Source organism: Terrapene carolina, unplaced genomic scaffold (genome assembly GCF_002925995.2).
Source record: "Terrapene carolina triunguis isolate 2854851 unplaced genomic scaffold, T_m_triunguis-2.0 Scaffold58, whole genome shotgun sequence".
NCBI classification, from domain to species: Eukaryota; Metazoa; Chordata; order Testudines; family Emydidae; genus Terrapene; species Terrapene triunguis.
The window spans coordinates 12,689,481-12,709,438 of NW_020664409.1; the positions used below are offsets into that span (position 1 = coordinate 12,689,481).

The window sequence follows — 19,958 nt, forward strand, 5'->3', positions numbered from 1 at the left end:
TAGCCTGAGGCAATTAGCTTGTTTCTGTTTGTAGTAGGCAGATATCTGTATAACAGTTGATATTGTTGGCAGCACTCTCAACAAATGTACCAAGGAGTGAATAAGCCAGTAGAGATTCTATGGGCTCCCTTTGGATCAGGCTGGAAGAACATTAGTGTGTCAGTAAGAGGAAACTAATACTAATGTCCAAGCTGTCCCTATTCTGTGAATAAATAGAAGTCCAGCACCAGTGCTGCCAGTGTAGCCCTAAATTAGCTCTTATAAAAATGGACTTGTAATGGGGATAAGTGCAGTATTTCATACACCTACGGTAGAGGACTTTTGGTAATAGTTGCTAACAGTGGGACAGATTCTCTTCTCTCTTTTCCTGAATGACAGATGGATGAAAGCATTGGACTGGGTTAGTTCCTCAGTTTTGAAGCCTCCAGCAAAACAATTAATATGGGCTCCTTAGTTGCCAGGAGAGTGTTGCACAGCAGATCTCAGACAAGCTCCTCTGTCATGCCAGCATGGCACTGGCTCAGTAATGTGTCCAGAACTTGTGTGTTTATCTGCTAGCCTCTAGCTCCACCCCCCAACAGAGACATTCTCTTACGACACAGGCTCCCCACTTCATCTATGTATCATGGCCATGTTAGTGAGATAAATAACTTGAGGACCCTTGGGAATCAGGCTTTTGCCACAGAGCTGTGTGTGATGCTCCTCTCGCTACACCCATGGAGCTCTGGCTCATGGTCAGTGCAATGCAAACTGTCCCTGGTGGACTCTATACATCAGGGTCCCCTGAAACTGCAGATTCAGCAGCATTTGCTGAGTTTGCCCTGGCAAGGAGCAGGGGCACGGAATGGGGAGTAATGGCAACTCTACTTTGCTCCACTCCATCCTCTTTCTTCCTGACTCAATGGAAACCTGACTTGGGTTCTCTGCAGATCAGAGGGGAGTTTGTACACTCGGCTGCATCATCTCCCCACCCTTCAGCAATTCTCCGAATTTGTTAGTGCTGATCTTACCATGGTATGACCTGCTGCAGTGTCACCCTTCCCCTCTCCCCAGGGCATTAGTTGAGGAGGAGGAGGCCTGGTTGCAGCCATGTACGCAAGAGCCATAAGCCACTGGTGTCCCAGGAGACATTGTGAAGGCTCATGGTTTCATAATGGATGGCCCCAGCTCTGTAGCACTAGGCAGCTAGTGCCCCCCCCCACCCCGACCAGTTCCCTGGGGATGGTCTGTTCCATTGGGGACAAACCTGGCCACCTACAAATGGAAAAGTTCCAAGAAAACTCAGCAAGTCCAGAATCAAGGACTTTTCAGTTTCTCTCCATTACTGGGCATAACCTGCATGGGGGCTGATTTGACCCATAACAACAACAACTTGAATCTCCCTAAAGACCATAGTGGAGGTAAAGAACTCCTTCAGCATTCATACAATGCAAGGGCTTAATGGCAAATACGCTTGGTACTGTCCCAGTGTCTTGTTGACTAGCTCAGAGCTCTGTCTTGAAAGAAATCCAAGTTAAAGAATTATATCCAGACTCTTATGGGAGACCTTGCATCGTACTCTCATACATAGTAATGGCTCAGTATAGTATACTATACTTAACGTTTGCCAGAGCTTTGTAAAACATTAATTAAACAAATCATCACCCTACTCCTGTAAGTGTTGTCTCCTGTCTTCTTAGCCAGTGGCAGCACAATGTTTGTGGGGTGATGAAGCAGTGGCCTGGGTGACTATTTTGTGGGTGTATTTGGAGTGGCAGATAGGAAATGTGGCCCAGAATTAAAGAGTGAGTGAAAGCACACTGTTTAGTTCCCCAAATCGCTTTCTTGAAACAATAAGAATCTCTGAGGAATACACCCTAGCAAGGTTGTTTGAGCGGAGAGAGAAGTCACAATCATGGGCCCGGAGCCTTTCTACAATAAATCTAATGTATTTTGCACCAGGTCTGTATGGGAAAGGCTTTTCCTCTCTTCCTTCTCTTTTCTCAAAAAATAAAACCCCTACTTTTTGTTTGCTTACTGGTGATGTCTGTTGGGTATTATACTGAGCTCTCCTACGTATAATGCAGGAAGAGGAACTTGGATAGCAGCCAATCCTCACTGAAGAGTCTTGTTTTCTATGATAGAATCTAATGCAATCATGGAAGATGGACCCTTCATTAAGTATTGGCGGCTATCCAAGTTCCTCTTCCTGCAATACGTGTAGGAGAGCTCAGTAATTCCCACCAGACAGCATCAATAAGCAAACATAAATTAAACTGGGGGGAGGGGGAGAGACGGGAGAAAACATTTTCCGTTCAGTTTCCACATCTCTGAACAATCAAGTAGCTGTTTCCTGCAACTTTGGAGTTCATTTCCCTAAGCTTGGTCCAAATTAGTCCAAATCAGATTGCAATATGTCCCAAAAGTGATGTCCCTCTCCTTTTCCAGACTTCTGGAGTGGTGGGAGTGCAGTAAGAGCGGGTGTTTGTAGGTTTGCTGTTAGACATCATAGGTTGGTAGTTGTTTTTTGGGGAATGGGATGGTATGGGCTTATGATTTAATGTAATGTATTTTAAAATTATATTTAGGGAACTTAGTATATAGAGCAGGAGTTCTTAACTTAATAGCATACTCACTTAATAGAGGAAGAAATGTGTGTGTCTCATGCTGATGCAATGTAGCTCTTTGTCCCCTTCTAGTTGCTAGACCAGGTTTGCAAGTCTGCCTCTTCATTCAAGCTAATGGGCCTGGTCCTTTAGCTCAGGCAACAGAGACTCATGCTTTCAGATCCACCGACTTAGTTTTCCCCAGGGGTGCTCCGCTCCCTGCCTGCCACTCTCCATCCTCCCCTAAGACTCTCCCCCAGCTGGCAAACAGCTGTTTGGCGGCACCCCCAATTAGCTCATCGGGGTGTCACCAGACAGCTGATTGGCAACGCTGCTGTCCAACGACTGTGGCTGGTGGGTGCTGAGCACCCACTATTTTTTTTCCCCCACAGGTTATCCAGCCCCAGAGCATCCACGGTGTCGGTGCCTATGGCTACAAGTTCAAGTGGAATATGGTTGGGTTACATGCAGCTAGATCTCTGTTCGTGTAATTCTTCTCGGCAGCTTTGCAAATTTGTCAGTTACGGTCATTGTTAAGGATACAATCGTCAAACACCTAAATAGGATTGAAGGTAATTGGGTATAAAGATCATCATCTTGAGATGTTTATATATTTTTCTCTTACTTTTTAGGTTTGGAAGGCATTTTGAGTCCCCTCTTCTGTGGCAAAGCATTATCATGATCATTACTATGTTACTGATGCTGAAACTATGCACTGAAGTACGTGTGTCAAATGAACTGAACATAAAACGTCGCTCCTTTTCAGGTTGGTAACAGTAATTTTGCAGAGTGAAATCTTCTGCAAATTTTTAAAAATGTCTTGTATTGTCATTGGGTTGAGTGAAAATTTTTTATACGTGGTGCAAACCATTGTCTCTTGAAGATCCAACCCAGCACTTTCTGAATGGCCTGTTTAAAATTATTTCCTTCCATATGAGTATTTTAAATGGGTCTTAGTTCAGTCTAGAAAATAAGAGTTCTCTTTAATATTTTATGTCAAACCCTAGGAAGTAGTGGAAGTCATGCTACTCTGCCAGTCTTGATGATGCTAAGATCTAGGCCTGAATGAGAACAAGAGTTTTCACTGTACTTTTCTGCCAAGTCTCTGTTTTACAGAAGCATTTATCACTGACCAGGGACAGAAGCCATACCTTGCTATTGCCAATGCTGTGTCTTGCTTGCACATAAAATATTTTATTTCTTGTCACCACATTTGTTGTCAAAATAGGGAGTGATGGTGTGTCACTATTACAGGTTTATCGAAGTGTACATATTGTACAGCACTTCCTATGGTCTTGCAGTACTTTTTTTGTGTGTGGAAATTTTCAATCTGGGCCAGAATATCATTTGTTGTTAATCTAAGCCAGTGATACTCAGACCTTAGTGGTTCAGAAGCCAAATTAGCGATCAACATTACCCAAAAGAGCCATAGTAGTGTGAATTCATTGTTTCATTTACTCTCAATATTATTTATTATTATTAATTATTCTTATAGTAAAGTGACTGACCAAGTATTCTACAGTTGGTTAATAACATAGTAAAAGCATCCTGACTGATAACTTAAATTGGTTAATAATTAAATCACAGTGGTTTAATATCATGTGCTTCAAAGAGCTACAAGAGACCCATTAAAAGGCCACTCCTGAGCCTCAGTATCATTGATCTAAGGGCTTGTCCGCACAATTGGGTAATGTGCTTTATAGGGGTAAAGTGCACTAACATGCTGTGCATGAATTAGTCTGTGTAGACCCTGCTGGTGCGCTTTAATGTAATATTGATTGAAATGGTACTACATTAAAGCGTACTAGGGAGCCTTCAGTGCGCACCAGCCAGGTCTTAGAGGACCAATTAATGTGCAGCATGATGTTGCGCTTCAGAAATAACATCCCCATAGAGTGCATTATACCCCACCATGTAGACAAACTCTAAGTCTTTTTTACAAAATGATTTACTTTATGGCAACTCTCTTACAGTTTGGAAATGTAACAAATGCCAACCTCTGGTTTTGTTGTTTGATGTGTACATTCCCCATTTTATGTTTCTCCTGTTCCTGCTGCTGCTGGGCTATAAAACTGTTGGCTTCTTTTCAGTTGTCTTGCCAATATGGACATATAATTTGCTCTCTTGATCTGTTTTCTTCCTTCTCTGACCCTAAAAACGGAGGGCTTGATCCAGCTCCAGATAGTTGTAGCCTTTCCAGGCAGAGGGAGCCCTAGAGGGCTATGGGTACTGGCTCTGCAGCAGGTTTATTTATTTAATAGAAAGATAGGCCTGCTCTGCAAACGTATTCCCACTCAATGGTTTCTGTGGAGTGTGCTGTGAATCTGCCCAATTAAAGTGACATCATGGAAAACGTTTGCTCATCTGCAACTCTCAATACTCTGACCCATCCCTTTTTCTCCTCTACAGTCTGGGGCTGCGTTATCTGCAAGAGTTATCACAGGCTGGGAAAACAAATGACTTTAGATCTGGCCTCATTTAGCAGAGATTTAAAAACTGGACGTATTGGGAGGGGAACAGCCAGCTCTTTGCCTATAGATACCTGTTGGTTGGGAGCAGAGCAGAGGGCTTCCTCTTCAGATTGCCCTTTGTGGGGGTAAGTCTTCAAACTAGATTGCCCTCTTTCCCCTCCCTCCTTCTCTAGCAGGCTTCCTCAATACATGTCAGGGGGGATGCATGTCCAATTCAACTTCAGCCACAATCTTTTTTGATTGAATGACCTGGCATTCAGTCACCTAGTGAAAGAATTAGGTTCTTGACCAGCCTGTAAGGTAACTTGCAGAGCGTACTCAGTGTGTCATGCCATATCATTTCCCAGGAGCCAGTTTTCCATATATTTAATCCACCAAAAAAGAACAATTTGGCCTGTTGTTTTGGGCTTTCACTCTTTTCTTTGCAGCAGGTGGCTCACTGTACTTTATGCAAACTTTTGTTGTTAGAACCGCACAGTGCAACTAAATGTCTCTCCTGGCTTATGTGATTAACTTCTAAGTGATGGGAAGGTTAGACCAGTGATGATATCCTATAAGAAAGATCTACAAGTTGAAAAGTATTAATGCTGAGGATCTTGTGATTCACTGTCAGATGTAATGTACTGGCTTGAAATTAATCTTTGTGCTATTTACCATTTTGGGCATACATATTTCCTTCAAGAGAGGAAGGATGGCCTTGTGGGTGAAGCACAGGAACTGGGAATCAGATGACCTGCGTTCCTAAACCTGACTCTCCCATGGTTTTCCCATCTGATCCTGAGTTTTCTCTGTACCAAGTTTTCACCATATCTCATGCAGATGGTGGGAAGCTAAATTTCAGTTTGATGCTTTTGAGATCCCTGGATGGAAGGGGCTAGGTTGTGAATTGCAGTATCATCATAATAAGATCAATATCACTATGTTTTTGTATTTAAATCTTTCTACCCATTCCTTCTTCCATCCTCTTTCCTAATACCTCTACAACATAATTCAGATTTAAAAAGTGAGCCTGTCTTCACTTCAGCGGATGCCTTATATTCCGTTCTAATAATCCTGGTGCACATTTGACCAATGAGTCTTGAGTTATCCAGGAGTAGCATGTTTTTTTCTATTCATCCAAATAACTCCCTGTTAAAAAACTAGTTCAGGGGGAAGCCAATCATTTTCTTAGCTTCCAAAGCAATAACAAGGTCTCTCTCCTAATCCAGAGGACAGCTTTTGTGAGCTCAGGCAAGTTGTTCTAGGTCCTCTGGCTTGAAATACATTTTAGTGTTTAGTTAACAGTGTATCCACAAAGCCATTTAATGTGAATAGTGTACAGTTCTTGCACTTCCATTTATGTGGAAATCTGTTGCAACTTGAAAAGTTCACTCCCCTTGGACTGGCTTGACTGTCTCCTTGGAGAGTCTCTGTCCTGGCTGGGTATTAGGGAGACTTCTTTTCTCCACTTTGTTGTTGTGGTTTTTTTTAAACATCAGGAAATGATTTGCGCCCCCCCCCCCCTCCGGAGCGACTAGGAAAGATTTGTTCTCTCATGCATACATTTTATTATCCTTTATTTACAGGTATTAACCAAGAGGAGATTACATCCCTTTGTATGCATGTGTGTTACGCAGCCGAAAACAACCACCCACCACAAATCTTGATTATGCCCCAAGAACCTTTGCCCTGGTGTGGTGGTAACTGCCAGGCACCCTAAATATTCTAACTTTGCTTACAACCAGTGGGGAGTTTGTCATGGGGATGGTCTATTCTGTTGGTGTGATGCCTTAAGTCTATTTTGCCTAACCCTAAAGCCACCCTTGCTGTGTAGTTATTTGTATTCCTGTAGTGCTTAGAAGCCAAGTAGCATGGAGGCTCAATTATTATTTCAGTTTATTTCTTACTGTCATTTAATTTTGGACCCTCAAACTGATGCTATCTTAACATCTGTTTACAACTTGTCCCTTACTATAACACTGTGCTCCCTTGAAGAGCTTTATTAAGAGAGCACTGTCTTGGGTAATATGTGGTTTTCAAATGGAATTCAGGCTTACAGAGGAAGGTTAGGATCAAATTAAATGGTTCAGCATATGGAACACTTGAAGTGGTGATTTGGTCTCTGTCAACGCGCGTGGCTAAACAGTTAAACCTGTTGGAAGTGTTTGTAGAAAAGGGTTTCCGCCAGAACGTGAGGCAGCCCTATCATGTTGTTTTATTTCTTTATTTGCTCCTACATAATTCTTTCCTGAAAGTCTCCTCCATCCTCACATTTAACTCAGGCACAGGAATAAAAATAAGCAATTTAAGCTTTCTCTTTCACTGAAAAGTTTATAAATATTTGTACATTGCTTTGAAGAGGGTTACACTGTCTCTATTCTCTCCTCCCCTTTATTATTTTATTTTAAATTGCTGTTATTTCTCACACTGAGGCCTTTCTGTGATTTCCTTCCCCTTTATGCTTTCCTAAAATCTTGAGGGAAAACCCTATAGACAGCATGGAAACTAAAACTTTTTGCATGTTTTTTTTATCAGCAAGATGTACTAACTAAGCTTAAAATAAAACAAACTAAAAGACCCATCTACTGTATTGACTCAAATTAGTCTGTTTTGTCTTTTCGTCCTCTCTTCTCAATTTATTTTTCTTATGTAGCTGCAGATAGTAAAGATGAAGAAATCAAAGCACCTCCCAAGAGATCCTATCTGGGTATGTACTGTACAAACCCATGCTGCATGAGGTTGCCATCTGAAACATAATTCACGCTTCGCTACTTTTTGTTTTGTGTGTTTTGGTTTTTTGCTTTTTTGTCATTTTAGAAATGATTGCATGATGGTCATTTCTACAGAGAATGTTTATGCTATCTTTTCTTCAGATACTAACGTCTAACTGTTTTGCAGTTTTAACTTTCATAGAGGAAAAGATGCTTTCAGTTCTGTTCCAGAAACCATTTTTTTTTTTCTGGAGGTAAATGAATTGCCAATTCATCCCATCATTCTTCTCAATTGTATTTTGCTCTTTTTCCTGCCCCATTAGAGAAACAAAACAATATTTATACAATAGAAATTATTAACCAGCATGACCTACATGGGGCTCTTCTCCTCACATCACCGAAGTAGGAACTTTTCTTCTTTCTGTTTTCCACACATTTCCCCCAGAAAGGCGAGTTTGTGTGCAGCAAGCTATAAAAAGTATGGGAGCAGCTTTCAGCCAGGAGAAATGTTAGATGCTCATTTTGCAACACAGCAAATAAGGATTTCCCTATAACATCTCAAGTACAGCAAAATGAAAATGGCTTACAACAAAACTTATTTATGAAGCTTTCCTGTCACAGCCCTCACTTTCAACAGGGCATCCTCTGTATTGCTATTGGGAGGGGGGAGGGATTTATAGCCCCACACACTTTGAAGCCCCCTCCCCCACCCACCCCTGTCACCATCTGGACTGGTGTTTTTGGAATCCATGCTAAGATTTTGAATGTTCTTTAGCTAGCCAGAGAGATTGAGAAATATGAGGTGCACCCTGCCTTTGTGTCATTTCCAGTTCTTAGAAGCCTGAAGATCCAGAGACTATGACGGTGTCTTAGCCAGGTTACCTTAGTTTAAGGAGTTTAGATACCACTTTATACAAGGTCTCAGATATCTCTAAACATAGAAGTTGCACCAATTTAACATAAGTTGTTTAAACCTATTTAGTTTGGTGCGATCCTCCCATGTAGACACTCTTATTTTGGAACCAGAGGACCCTATTTCAATTTTGGTTAAGTTGGTAAGAAATCAGTTTAAAGGAAGTCCGACATAGGGCCCTCTTCTTCCAGAATAAGAGTACCTACATTGGGTTTTGAATCAGTATTACTGAATCTGTTTGTAAATGTAATCAAATTGGTGTTCAGCTTGTATGGAGACAAACCCTGACAGAGACAGAAACATTTCTGTATGGTGGTGCAATGCAGAGCACTTTCTTTAGACCATCGTATCAGTCCTGTGTATCGGATGATCTTTAATGGAGCATGTAGTCAAGAAATGTAATTGTCCTCTTCTGGATTTTCCGATTGGAAAAAAAAAAATTTCATAACATTCCAAAAGTGCATGTTGGTTTAATGCCAGTAATTTGCAAAGCACCTTTTCCTATTGTACCTCTTTCAAAAAACATTTTTCTGGGCTTTGCATGAAATAATATTTGTTTTGCTGTTTTGTCTCTTATCATTAGTTTGCAGTCATTCTCACTGGCTTATGTCAAAATCGACTTACCTATAGAATGTAAACTTGAATCTTACCCTATTTTTAACATGTTTACATTCTTGTTTTCTTTATTCGCGAACGCTTTCCAGTTTTTAGCTATGATATCATAAACAACAATCTGTTAACTTGTTGAAGGATGGCTTATTCTGAGTGCTCCAGGGAACCATAAGAAAATAGAGAAACGATTATTAGTTGCTACATTTTACTTCTGTCTTTTAACAGATTACAAGTTTCTAAATATCAGTCACCTGGTTTTCAGTAAACAATGGGACCTGAATGTGTCTATGAAAATCTGCTGAAACTTAGAGTTGGGTCCCTTGATATCTGTGACGAGCAGTTTCTGAAATGAACTTCAACTTGCTTAGGAAAACAGGACAGATCAAAAGAAGTAGTCATACTGCATTTTGATGAAACAGTAAAACACGCTTTCAGGAATGCAAAAAGTTTAATGATTGTGTTTTGGGTACCTATTCTTTGTATGTTTGTTTCTTTAACCTGGATATTTTTAATTAGTGTAAATCTGTTTAAAATGGTTCTGAGGTAGAGGTGTGTGTGTGTGTGTGTGTGTGTGTGTGTGTGTGATTACATGTATATAATATCCTACTAGACTCAGAAAGTTTGCATGGGAGAAACACTACTTTATTGGGCTATAATGACACTAGTCATATTTTGGTTTACACAGGATTTGTTTAATTGGATTACGTCCTGCTTATGTCTATATAGCAGTGCTTTGTTTGTCCAGAGCCATGGCAATCTCACTAAAAATTTATGTAAGGAGGTGTTTGGTTTTTTGGCTCAGGGGATTATATATTCCTTTACCTCTCTTAATGAATTTGGCAGACCATTTTTTCAAAAAAGTTATTACAACTGGGCTTTCTGCCCAGGGCCGGCTCCAGAGTTTTTGCTGCCCCAAGCGGCAAAAAAAAAAAAAAAAAAGCCGCGGTTGGCGGCACTTCGGCAGCAGCTCTACCGCCGCCGCTTCATTCTTCTGCGGCAATTCGGCAGCCGGTTCTTCCCTCTGAGAGGGACTGAGGGACCCACCGCTGAATTGCCGCCAAAGAGCCGGACGTGCCGCCCCTTTCCGTTGGCCGCCCCAGGCACCTGCTTGCTGCGCTGGTGCCTGGAGCCGGCCCTGTTCCTGCCTCTCACTTCAAGTTTCGGTTCCCTAAAAACTCTTTAGTGTTTCTAGGCTTTGGGAGTCCTTACATCTCTTTTGCAAAAGCATGGTAAGCATACAGTATATTGTATTCATTTTAACTTCAGTTAGCCCTGCAGGACGATTAGAGTGTTAAAGTGGAAAATATTGCCCACTCTGCTATACCAATAGATCTGTGGGGAAATTGATAGATAAATGCTGATACTGAAGCTGTCCTCTGTCACCACCTTTGATTCAGAAACTGAGCCCTTTCTATGCCCACTGGTGTCTCTCTTTAGACATATTTATTGTCCGTATTCCAGCAAACCACTTAATGCTACTGTTCCTCCACACACACATTAACTGCAAAAGCTTTTATCTGATACCTGACTCTGAAAGCTGACTGCCTAGATTCTGTTCTACTAAGGGGCAGATCCTCAGTTGGTGTTATAGCTCTATTGACTTCAACAGTCATGACAATTTACACCAGCTTTGGATCTGCCCTACGGTATGTAGCTTCCTGTTTTCATATAGAAACAAAATGATTCCTAGTTGATCCAGGAAAAGGAAGATCTAAATAGCAACAGTTCTGAAGAAACTTTATTTAAAACAAAACAGTGGCCCTAGTTTTACACATTGCCTGTTGGTGTATCTGAAGATTAGCGTGAGAGCTAAATTAAAGTACTGCCTCGGTACTGCTTGCCCATTAAGAAAGCCAAGGCTTTTTCTTCAACCAGTTGGTTTGTCACTTGCTGAAATGCTTTAAAATAAATGTGGATGTTTTGTACTCTCCTGTATTGAGATGCAAGTTCTTGCCTACATTTTGAGCCTTTGAAATCTGATCTGGAGATTTCTGGGGGAGACAGGACATGCAAGACACTGGATCAAGGTTATTAGATCTTTGAAGATGTTTTTATAGCTCTGTGGTAGTCTCAGTAGTGCAGTGGGTAACTTCCAATGCATATGCATGTGATTAGCTGGATTTTATAATTTTCAAGTAAATATTTAAACAAGTTTGAAGGACGCTGCTGAAAGAAATCACAAGGGTTTCCTTTCTTGTTTACAAAGTTTTATTTTCAATCTTGAAAAGAAGTTGTCTTGGTATCTGTTGTGCTACTAAGCAGTGTGAGAGTTCTTGCTTGAAGTCTGCTTGCTTCTGGTCCAGAGGACAGTAGAGTCCTAATGATATAGTAGGTGTCCAAAAAACAATGTAGATTAATTATACATCAGTACAATAATATGGAAAACTGTAGTTTTAAAAAAGTTATATATGTGAAACCAGAATATGTCTGTGTAAACAAATTCATTTTAGGAGGTTCTTTTGTAAAAACAAATGGAAAAACCAGTGATGGATTGATTAGCTAGTTGGCCCATGGATACTAAGTGTGAACTGCTGCTGCACTACATGCAGCTGTGAGTATAATATGACAACTGAGGTAACTCACATTCCAGCCGCTGTCCTGTTCATTTCTTTCCTCCAGTTAGAAGAAGATAAATAACTTAGTGGTAAATGAAATGAGTAAGCAAGCTCTAGAACTCATAACTCAGATGCTAGTAAATTACATCATGTCATGGCACCTGAGCCTTATTTGATTAGCTCTCTAGTTGCTTCTCTGTGGAGTGTGTTGGATCTAGCTCTGGGGTATGAGTTCTAGACCATATGTGGGTGCTATATAAATAATACAATGGATAAGCAGATATATACACAGTGTGCTCCTCTGTTTGGTTCTTTACCATACTGATTAGAGTTGAAGACAGGGCAGAGCCAAACTTTCCATCAGCCAATCATGTGGATTCATCTTTGATTTTGTTTTGTTTGTCTGTCTGGGGAGTTTAGTGAAAAAGAGACAATTACAGATCTCTATGCACCACTGCTATGTGTGTTTGTTTATGTAAAAAATTGTGGCTCTTGCTGGGTTTGGCTGCTACCACCCAGTACTGACCCTAGGAACTAAATCCCTTCTGCCTTCTCCAAAATTATTATGTCCTCCTTTAGACTGAGTTCTATTTTTTTAAAATTTGTATGCATTACCACAGCATGTACGTGTATCATTAGGTTTCTTTTATTAGGGTTATTTTCCTAATATAAGGTTAGAAGTCAAAGGGATCCAGATCTGCTTTGGTTGAGGTGGTAGCATTCAGCGGTGCAGGATCTCGTAACCTACGCAATTTACTGTCTGATAACTGGCATGTCCTCCAGCTTGTCCTGTTGTATTAAGGTTGTAGTTCTGTGTAAGGGCCTCTTCTTCTCCCCCCCCCCCCCGTGTTTATTACTGTCTTATTCTTTTTGTGATATCTCTGAAAAGGAAATGGAAGATGAAGAATGGAGTGACAGCATTTTGAGCTTGTAGAAGTATATCCTTATTAAAATGAGGTGATCTTTGGTCACCTGTGCAGAGTCCTTGTCACCTTTGGCTGTTGCCACATATGAAGCAGTGGGAACCACTGATAAATCATCATCTGCTTTCCACAAAGCAGCTGTAACTGGGTCATCTAATGTGATTCTCCCCCCCCCCCCCTTGCTATTCAGGTTACTCTAAATAGATTTGATTAATATCACTACAAATAGGACTGTGTTAGACTAAATATTTTAAGAAAAAAAAGGTGGAATTTGCTTAAGAATCTTGAAAGCTAAACAGATACTTTCTCTCTGGATGTGTAGCTGGAAAAATTAACTAGTTTTGTTGTAAAAGAAATGACGACATCATAAAGCTAATGATATTAAAATCCTTGACCACCCCGCACCTCCCTGGTATTTGTAAACCAAATGGATTTGGGTCCATTTCTCTGTTTTTTAGATTCCATTTCTGTTAAGAAATGTAATTCTTTTAAAAACTTCAAAGAACTTTTTAGTATAGATCCTTTTTTAATTCTATAGATCTAATGCTGCTTTAACAGGAAGTCTTTTTGTGTGTTTCTGTCATGTGAGCTCTCTTTTAGAAAACTAGAGGAATTATTCAGTATAATGATGGCATGCCTTTATACAAGCATATCTTGGACTATAGAAGTTAGAAGAAAACTGCGTTAATTTCATTTTTTGTGCTTAATTCTTATATTTAGGGTGTATATACTTAGGTGTTTTCTCTTTCAGATTTCTTTTAGATAAGGACAGTAGAGAAAATCTTGGTTATGATAATGGATTGTGATCCTTGAAGCCTGGCTTGGTAGTTCAGACTGCAATACTTGAGTCTGCCCCTGCTTACCCTCACAAGCCCATTACTTGTTTCTCAAGAGAGAATATCTTTCAGTTTGCAGCCATTTTATTCTTTTTATTTTTTTTAAGGTAGGTGGGGGAGAGCGGGAAGACCTCTGGTTTATGCAATATAAGGGTGAGGAGAGTTGGCCTCCCAGATCTAGGTTTTTGACCCTGATCCAGAGCCCATTGATGTTGAGGGAAAGGTTCCTATTGGCTTCAGTGGGTTTTGGATCAAGACTGGGAGCTCATGTCCCTTCTAAATGGGCCACAGGAAGGCGGGAGCTGTGGCTGCCAGGCCATTCCTTTCGTGAGGGGAGGGGAGTGTTGTCAGCCACCAATGTTCAAAACTCATGAACTAGATCCCCCAAAATCATGGATTTGGCCCCAAAATCACGTAATTAAATAAATCTCATCATATCTCTTGGTCTGTTTTTGTTTTGTTTTGTTTTTGTTTTTGAACGCCTCCTGTTCATCCGCAGTGTCTGTGACAAGTAGTGTTGCTGACACTCCCAAGTTCATAGAGTAAGGTGATTTTGACCTAACTGCAGGAGCTGTTGCTGGCTGGTTGATGGTGCTGAGCTTTCAGACTCTTCCCCAAACACAAAGGCTCTAACTGTGTGTGCCCCAATCCCACATCTGCCTTTCCAGCCCCAACATCTGCTCATCCTGTTCCTCTCCCTGCCTCTGCTTCTTCTACAACTCCTGGGGGGAGGGGGGTCAGCAGGGTCCTCTCTTCTCCCTTCCCAGGGTTAGGGAAGCTGGGAGGAGCAGAGAGCATTTTTCACAGTGGGGAGGGGAATGAGGAGGAGGGTGTGGAGCTGCTCTGAGCTGCTGGGCTATTTCTGCTCCTTCCTTTGAGAACGATGTCTGCTCCTCCCTCTTCCCCAGCCTCTGCTCCTGAAGGGAGGAGAGAGAGCTCTGTCTGCTTCCTGTAGCAGCTCTGATTGGCTGCTCTTCCCAAGAGGTACATAATTGGGGAAGGCAGCCAATCAGAAGGGGTTCCCACAGGCATGGCTGAAATTTGAGAGAGGGCTGGAGTTTCTTCTGTCATTGTGATACTGGCTCTAGCCCTGGCCAAAGTTGCATGACTTGCAAAGAAATCACAAGACCTGGCAATGCTGGGAGTGGGAATATATTTGTTGTGGGCTTTGTGGAGTTGGGTTTGATAAGGTTTCTCTCACCCATGCAACTAACCGAGACACCAGTTTGGCCCGAAGGGTAAGTAGCTCAAGCATCCTTCTGGAGTCTGCAATGTCTATGAAGTCACCTTCATTTGATGAAGAGCTCCCCCTCGCCCACAGCTGTTCTGTCAGGCAGTCCTGGAAGAGCACTATAATCTGTTTTCATTATTTTAAAAAAAGTAAATTTATAGTTTACATTGTTACAGAGAAAATGTTTGAAAATGCAACCCAAGTTCACCCAGAAGGCTCAGAAAACAGACCAAAATGATCCACCCAAAATCTCATGATTTTTAAGCCAATCTCATGATTCTTGTATCATGACTAATGATTTTTGCACACTTGGGGTTGGGTCGCCTGGCAGCTAGAGGTTCCTTTTTGTCAGCATATATGTAGGGCTGGTTGAAAATTTTCCACTGAAAGTTTTTTTTTTTTTAATGGAAAATTTTGGGTTTTCAACTAAGACACTTTGCAAAAAAAAATTCAGCTTTCTGCTGATAACTTAGATCTTCAGTTGCAAAACTGGCCACCATAATACTGAAACATTTTGATTCTGAAATGCCTTCCCTGTTCTTCGATATAGGCTGGGCTGCCAACCCAGATTTAATCTCCTAGGATTCACTGTGGCTGTGCAACTGCCATGATGCACCACCTCCTCTCACCAAGAAGAGAGACCATGCTGGGATTACAGGGGAAAAATGAGAACAGGAGACAGTGTGGCAGCACTTCGGAATAGAAATATTCTATTTTACAGTTTTTTTTTTTTTTTTTTACCAAAAACTCAATTTTATGTGGAAAATTTTGAAGAAAATGAGTCTCCTTCTCCCCTGGTTTCACACGGATACTTCACAGGAAAAATAACTCCTTTTCTCATCAGCTTTACGTATATGCCACTATTTATGAGAAATGGGGTTTGGAGCCCTGCTGCTTTTCCCCATCCCAAAAAGCAGCTTGTTTAGTTCCAGTCTGTACTTAGAGTTAAATAAAATAAAAATCGGTGGGCACTTTAAAGGGAATTCTAATGAAACGGTTTTTAGTATATGGTTGATGTGACTAAGTGTAGTGTGTTCTTCTTCCCCTTAGTGGTTACCCCAAGAGCCCTGCTGCATGCCACTCCAGTGATGTCCCTAAGAGACTGCTGAGCCAATGAATGGCCTGAACTTTTGGGGGTTAATTCCCCACTAGAGGATAATTATGTACGGTTCAGTTCTATTAAGCTTAATAGCCCCCTTTCTAAAAGGTTGGAAAAGACCATTATCATCATCTTGTCTGGCTTCTTGCATAGTGTTGAGGCTGTAGGGTTTGACCTATTAATTCCTGTAATGAGCTCAATAACTTGTAGATGAGCTAGAGTATAATCATCCTCTTTCAGAAACACATCCATTCTTGATTTTAAAAGGGTCAAGTGATGGAGAATCTGCTGCTTCCCTGGTAATCTGTTCCAATGGTAAAGCATCTTCAGTGTTAGTTTATTATTTTTTTAAATCCAGAATGTTGCGTTGTTACTGTACTAAATCAGATGCCTCACAGAACTCTGTGTGTTCTGTCAACACAACTACCTATCACTAAAACGAGTAATGGTATCTTTGATCTAGAGTCCATCCCCTCTTCCCTGTTGTCCTCTTTGTCCTTCCTAATGAGGATGCTGCCAGTGACTAACGTTCACTGACAAGGCTCCAGGATTCAGTAAATGCCATCTTTGTAGTAATTTTTCTGAGACATAAGTATTTCCAATTCCTCATGTTAATTACCCAGCATTGATATGTAGGCAATCAAATAATGTATTCGCTTCACCTCCCTAGAAGAAGGGGAGATAAACAAAGGGGTTGTGCAGTGACTGAAAGCCAAGGTAGGGAACTCTGGGGAAACAGATGCTCTCTTGTAAGGCTTGTACAATTTTTAAAATATACGGGGAGTTTACTGTTTGTAAAACGGCAAGGAAGAAATGCAGCTAGAGACCTTCTATTTAGTGGCATTTTGTGCTAAACCAGAACTACTGCAATGAAACCCTAGTTGAGGAGGGAGATGTGTGTGAACTCTCTTGCCCATCATTCTGCATCAACCCTGCTACTGCTGTGGAATGCCCTCAGCGTAAAAATAGAAGTTTGACTCTTCTTTTTTTTTTTAGTAGAGTTTGAAAAGTTGGTATGTATGTGTGACGGGTTGGATCACAGAAACCCCCTTGGGAGCTGCCACCCGATGTGCCAAGACTACCCCTGCTTCTGTTTTCCCTGCCAGCTCAGGACTCCAGCACCCCGTCTTGCTGAATTAGACACTCCAGTCCACTTCAACACAGACCCAGGGTCTGAATCACTTGTCCCAAAACTGCAAGTTTACCCAAAAACAGCTCACAGGAGCGTGCTTGTCTTTAGCACTCAGATGCCCAACTCCCAATGGGGTCTAAACCCAGATAAATCCGTTTTACCCTGCATAAAGCTTATGCAGGGCAAACTCATAAATTGTTTGCCCTCTATAACACTGATAGAGAGATATGCACAGCTGTTTGCTCCCCCAGGTATTAATACATACTCTGAGTAAATTACTAAATAAAAAGTGATTTTATTAAATACAGACAGTAGGATTTAAGTGGTTCCAAGTAGTAACAGACAGAACAAAGTAAGTCACAAGCAAAATAAAATAAAATGCGCAAATCTATGCCTAATCAAACGAAATACAGATAATCTCACCCTCAGAGATGTTTCAGTAAGTTTTTCTCAGACTGGACACCTTCCAGGCCTGGGCACAATTCTTTCCCCTGGTACAGCTCTTGTTCCAGCTTATGTGTTAGCTAGGGGTTTCTCCATGATGGCTCCTCCCCCCTCTCTCTCTCTTCCACCCCTTTATATATCTTTTGCATAAGGCGGGAATCCTTTGTCCCTCTGGGTTTCCACCCCCCCTCACTGGAAAAGCACCAGGTTAAAGTGGATTCCAGTTCAGGTGACATGATCACATGTCACTGCAAGACTTCATTACTCACTTGCCAGCACACACATATACAGGGAGACTTGCAGGTAAACACAGTCATCTGCAGACAATGGTCCTTGTTAATGGGAGTCATCAAGATTCCAAACCATCATTAATGGCCCACACTTTACATAATTACAATAGGCCCTCAGAGTTATGTTTTATATTTCTAGTTTTAGATACAAGAGTGGTACATTTATACAAATCAGATGATCATACTCAGTAGATTATGCACTTTGTAATGATACCTTACAAGAGACCTTTTGCACGGAGCATATCCCAGTTGCATTATATTCACTTATTACCGTATTTTCTCTAAATTTATCCCAGTTACATTATATTGACTTATTATTATATTTTTATAAAACCATGTAGACTGCACAACGTCACAGTATGTATTTATTTATAGGTAGCACCCTGATGTGCACAAATACAGGGTATCTAATCCCTGCTCTGAAAAGTTTACAGCTTGAAAAGAGAAAAACATGCAAAGGTTGGGGTTGCAAGATACAGGAAATTCTTATATTAGATTGAGGAACAACTGTGTCCGATGGTGGGAGAAAAGAGAGATAGCAGCCTGCTACCAGATTGGGAATGGATAGTAATACCAAATGGACACACGAGATAAAACCCCAAACTCTGTGTGTAGCCCTATCCTGGATGGATCTTACCTACGTAGCTATGATCATACCATAACTCGTACTTTTACTTTGGCAACGCTTGTAATGCTTTTCATATCCATAAGGTCTCATTGAATTGAAACTGAATAAAAGGCCGGGAAGGCGTTATTGAAGGGACTGGTTGGTAGTAATAATACTTTGGACATGGTGATCTTTATGATTTTGGGGGTGAAAACTTTGAATGAATAAAGCCTTTGCTAATGCAGAATGTGTCCATTTTTAACCAAGCAAGAAAAGTTTTATTGCTTATAGCTACATTTGACCACATGAGGGTGCTCATGGGTTTCCAAAGTCAGTCTATAGAGTACCTTAAATGGAATGGGGGAAACGATTTAAATGTTAAAGACATGATCTTGTTGTCAGGGGTATGAGTCTAAATATAGAATCAGTGGGTAAAAGTCAGTCTCTCTCTCTCTCTCTCTCTCTCTCTCTCTCTCTCTCTGGATCTTAAAAATGTAGTTCAGTGGGCAGAGGAAAGAGTTGGATAAGAATAAAATGAATTATTCAGATTTGTAACCTCAGAGGAAAAAATGCAAAAGAGGGGAAGAGGTGTGTGTGTGTGTGTGTGTTCGTGTTCTCTCCTCTCTCTCTCGCTCTCGAGAGGAGAGATCACGAACACACACACACACACTATATGAACATACATCCTAGAGAAAATAGAATAATGTATGTGCAGCAAAACACTATTACATTTCAGTTTCAGCTGGAGGAGTGAGAGTGTTCAAATCACACACTCTTTGAATGCACCTATACTCCTTAGAAGCTCTGTTCATAGTTTAAATTTGGCTTCATGTTAAAATACCTTAATGTTTAACCAATAGGAATGCAGCCTGCAGGTTTAAAGGAATACAAAGGTTTGGTTGTCTAACTTCTGTAATTCCCTGCCTTGCTGCCTCTCCCATCCAAAACCCCGAGCACTTAATGCAAAATAGTGAAGAGTGTAGCAGACTGGAGGGAGCAGAAAAACCATGATCTTTTATATGGTGGGATGAGTGGTCAGTTCATTGCAGAAAATGAACTCTCTTGCAGCATTCAAAGTTGTAACAAACCTACAACATTCAGGAATAGCCATTCAAAGCTAAGGTTCTTGTTCCCTTGTGTGTGAATTTTATGATGGCTTCTTTCTTTACATGATTGCATAGCACTACCTAATGCAGCATACACTTCAGCAAGTGTGTGTGTATGTATGTATATGTGTATATATATGTATGTATATGTGTATGTATATGTATGTGTGTATATATATATATATAAATAAAATTCCTGGCCAGATTTTCAAATGCCTTGCCACCCAGCATCACCTGTTAAGAGCAATGGAATTTGCTGGGTGCTGAGGTCTTAAAAAATAGAAAAGTATGTTATTTTACACGTGTGTGTGTGTGTGTGTGTGTGTGTGTGTGTGTGTGTGTGTGTGTGTATATATATATATGAAATAAAATATTTGACCTGCTAGGATTGATAGCAAACTCAATCATAAAAATGTGTGCAGCCAGATTTTTTTTTTTTTTTTTTTTTTTTTTTTTTTTTTTTG

At 40.8% G+C, this 19,958-nt stretch overlaps 1 protein-coding gene across 2 annotated transcripts in view; it reads left to right on the forward strand.

The window, feature by feature from the left end:
• Positions 1–19,958, forward strand: part of SLC66A2 (solute carrier family 66 member 2) — an 88,244-nt gene that overhangs the window by 12,461 nt on the left and 55,825 nt on the right. The window contains exons 3-4 of one of the 2 annotated variants that reach the window (XM_024209538.3): positions 3,218–3,351; positions 7,689–7,742. In XM_024209538.3, coding sequence (XP_024065306.1) covers positions 3,218–3,351; positions 7,689–7,742 — 188 coding nt within the window. The remainder of the gene's footprint in view (positions 1–3,217; positions 3,352–7,688; positions 7,743–19,958) is intronic. The other variant, XM_024209539.3, reaches the window with a different exon arrangement.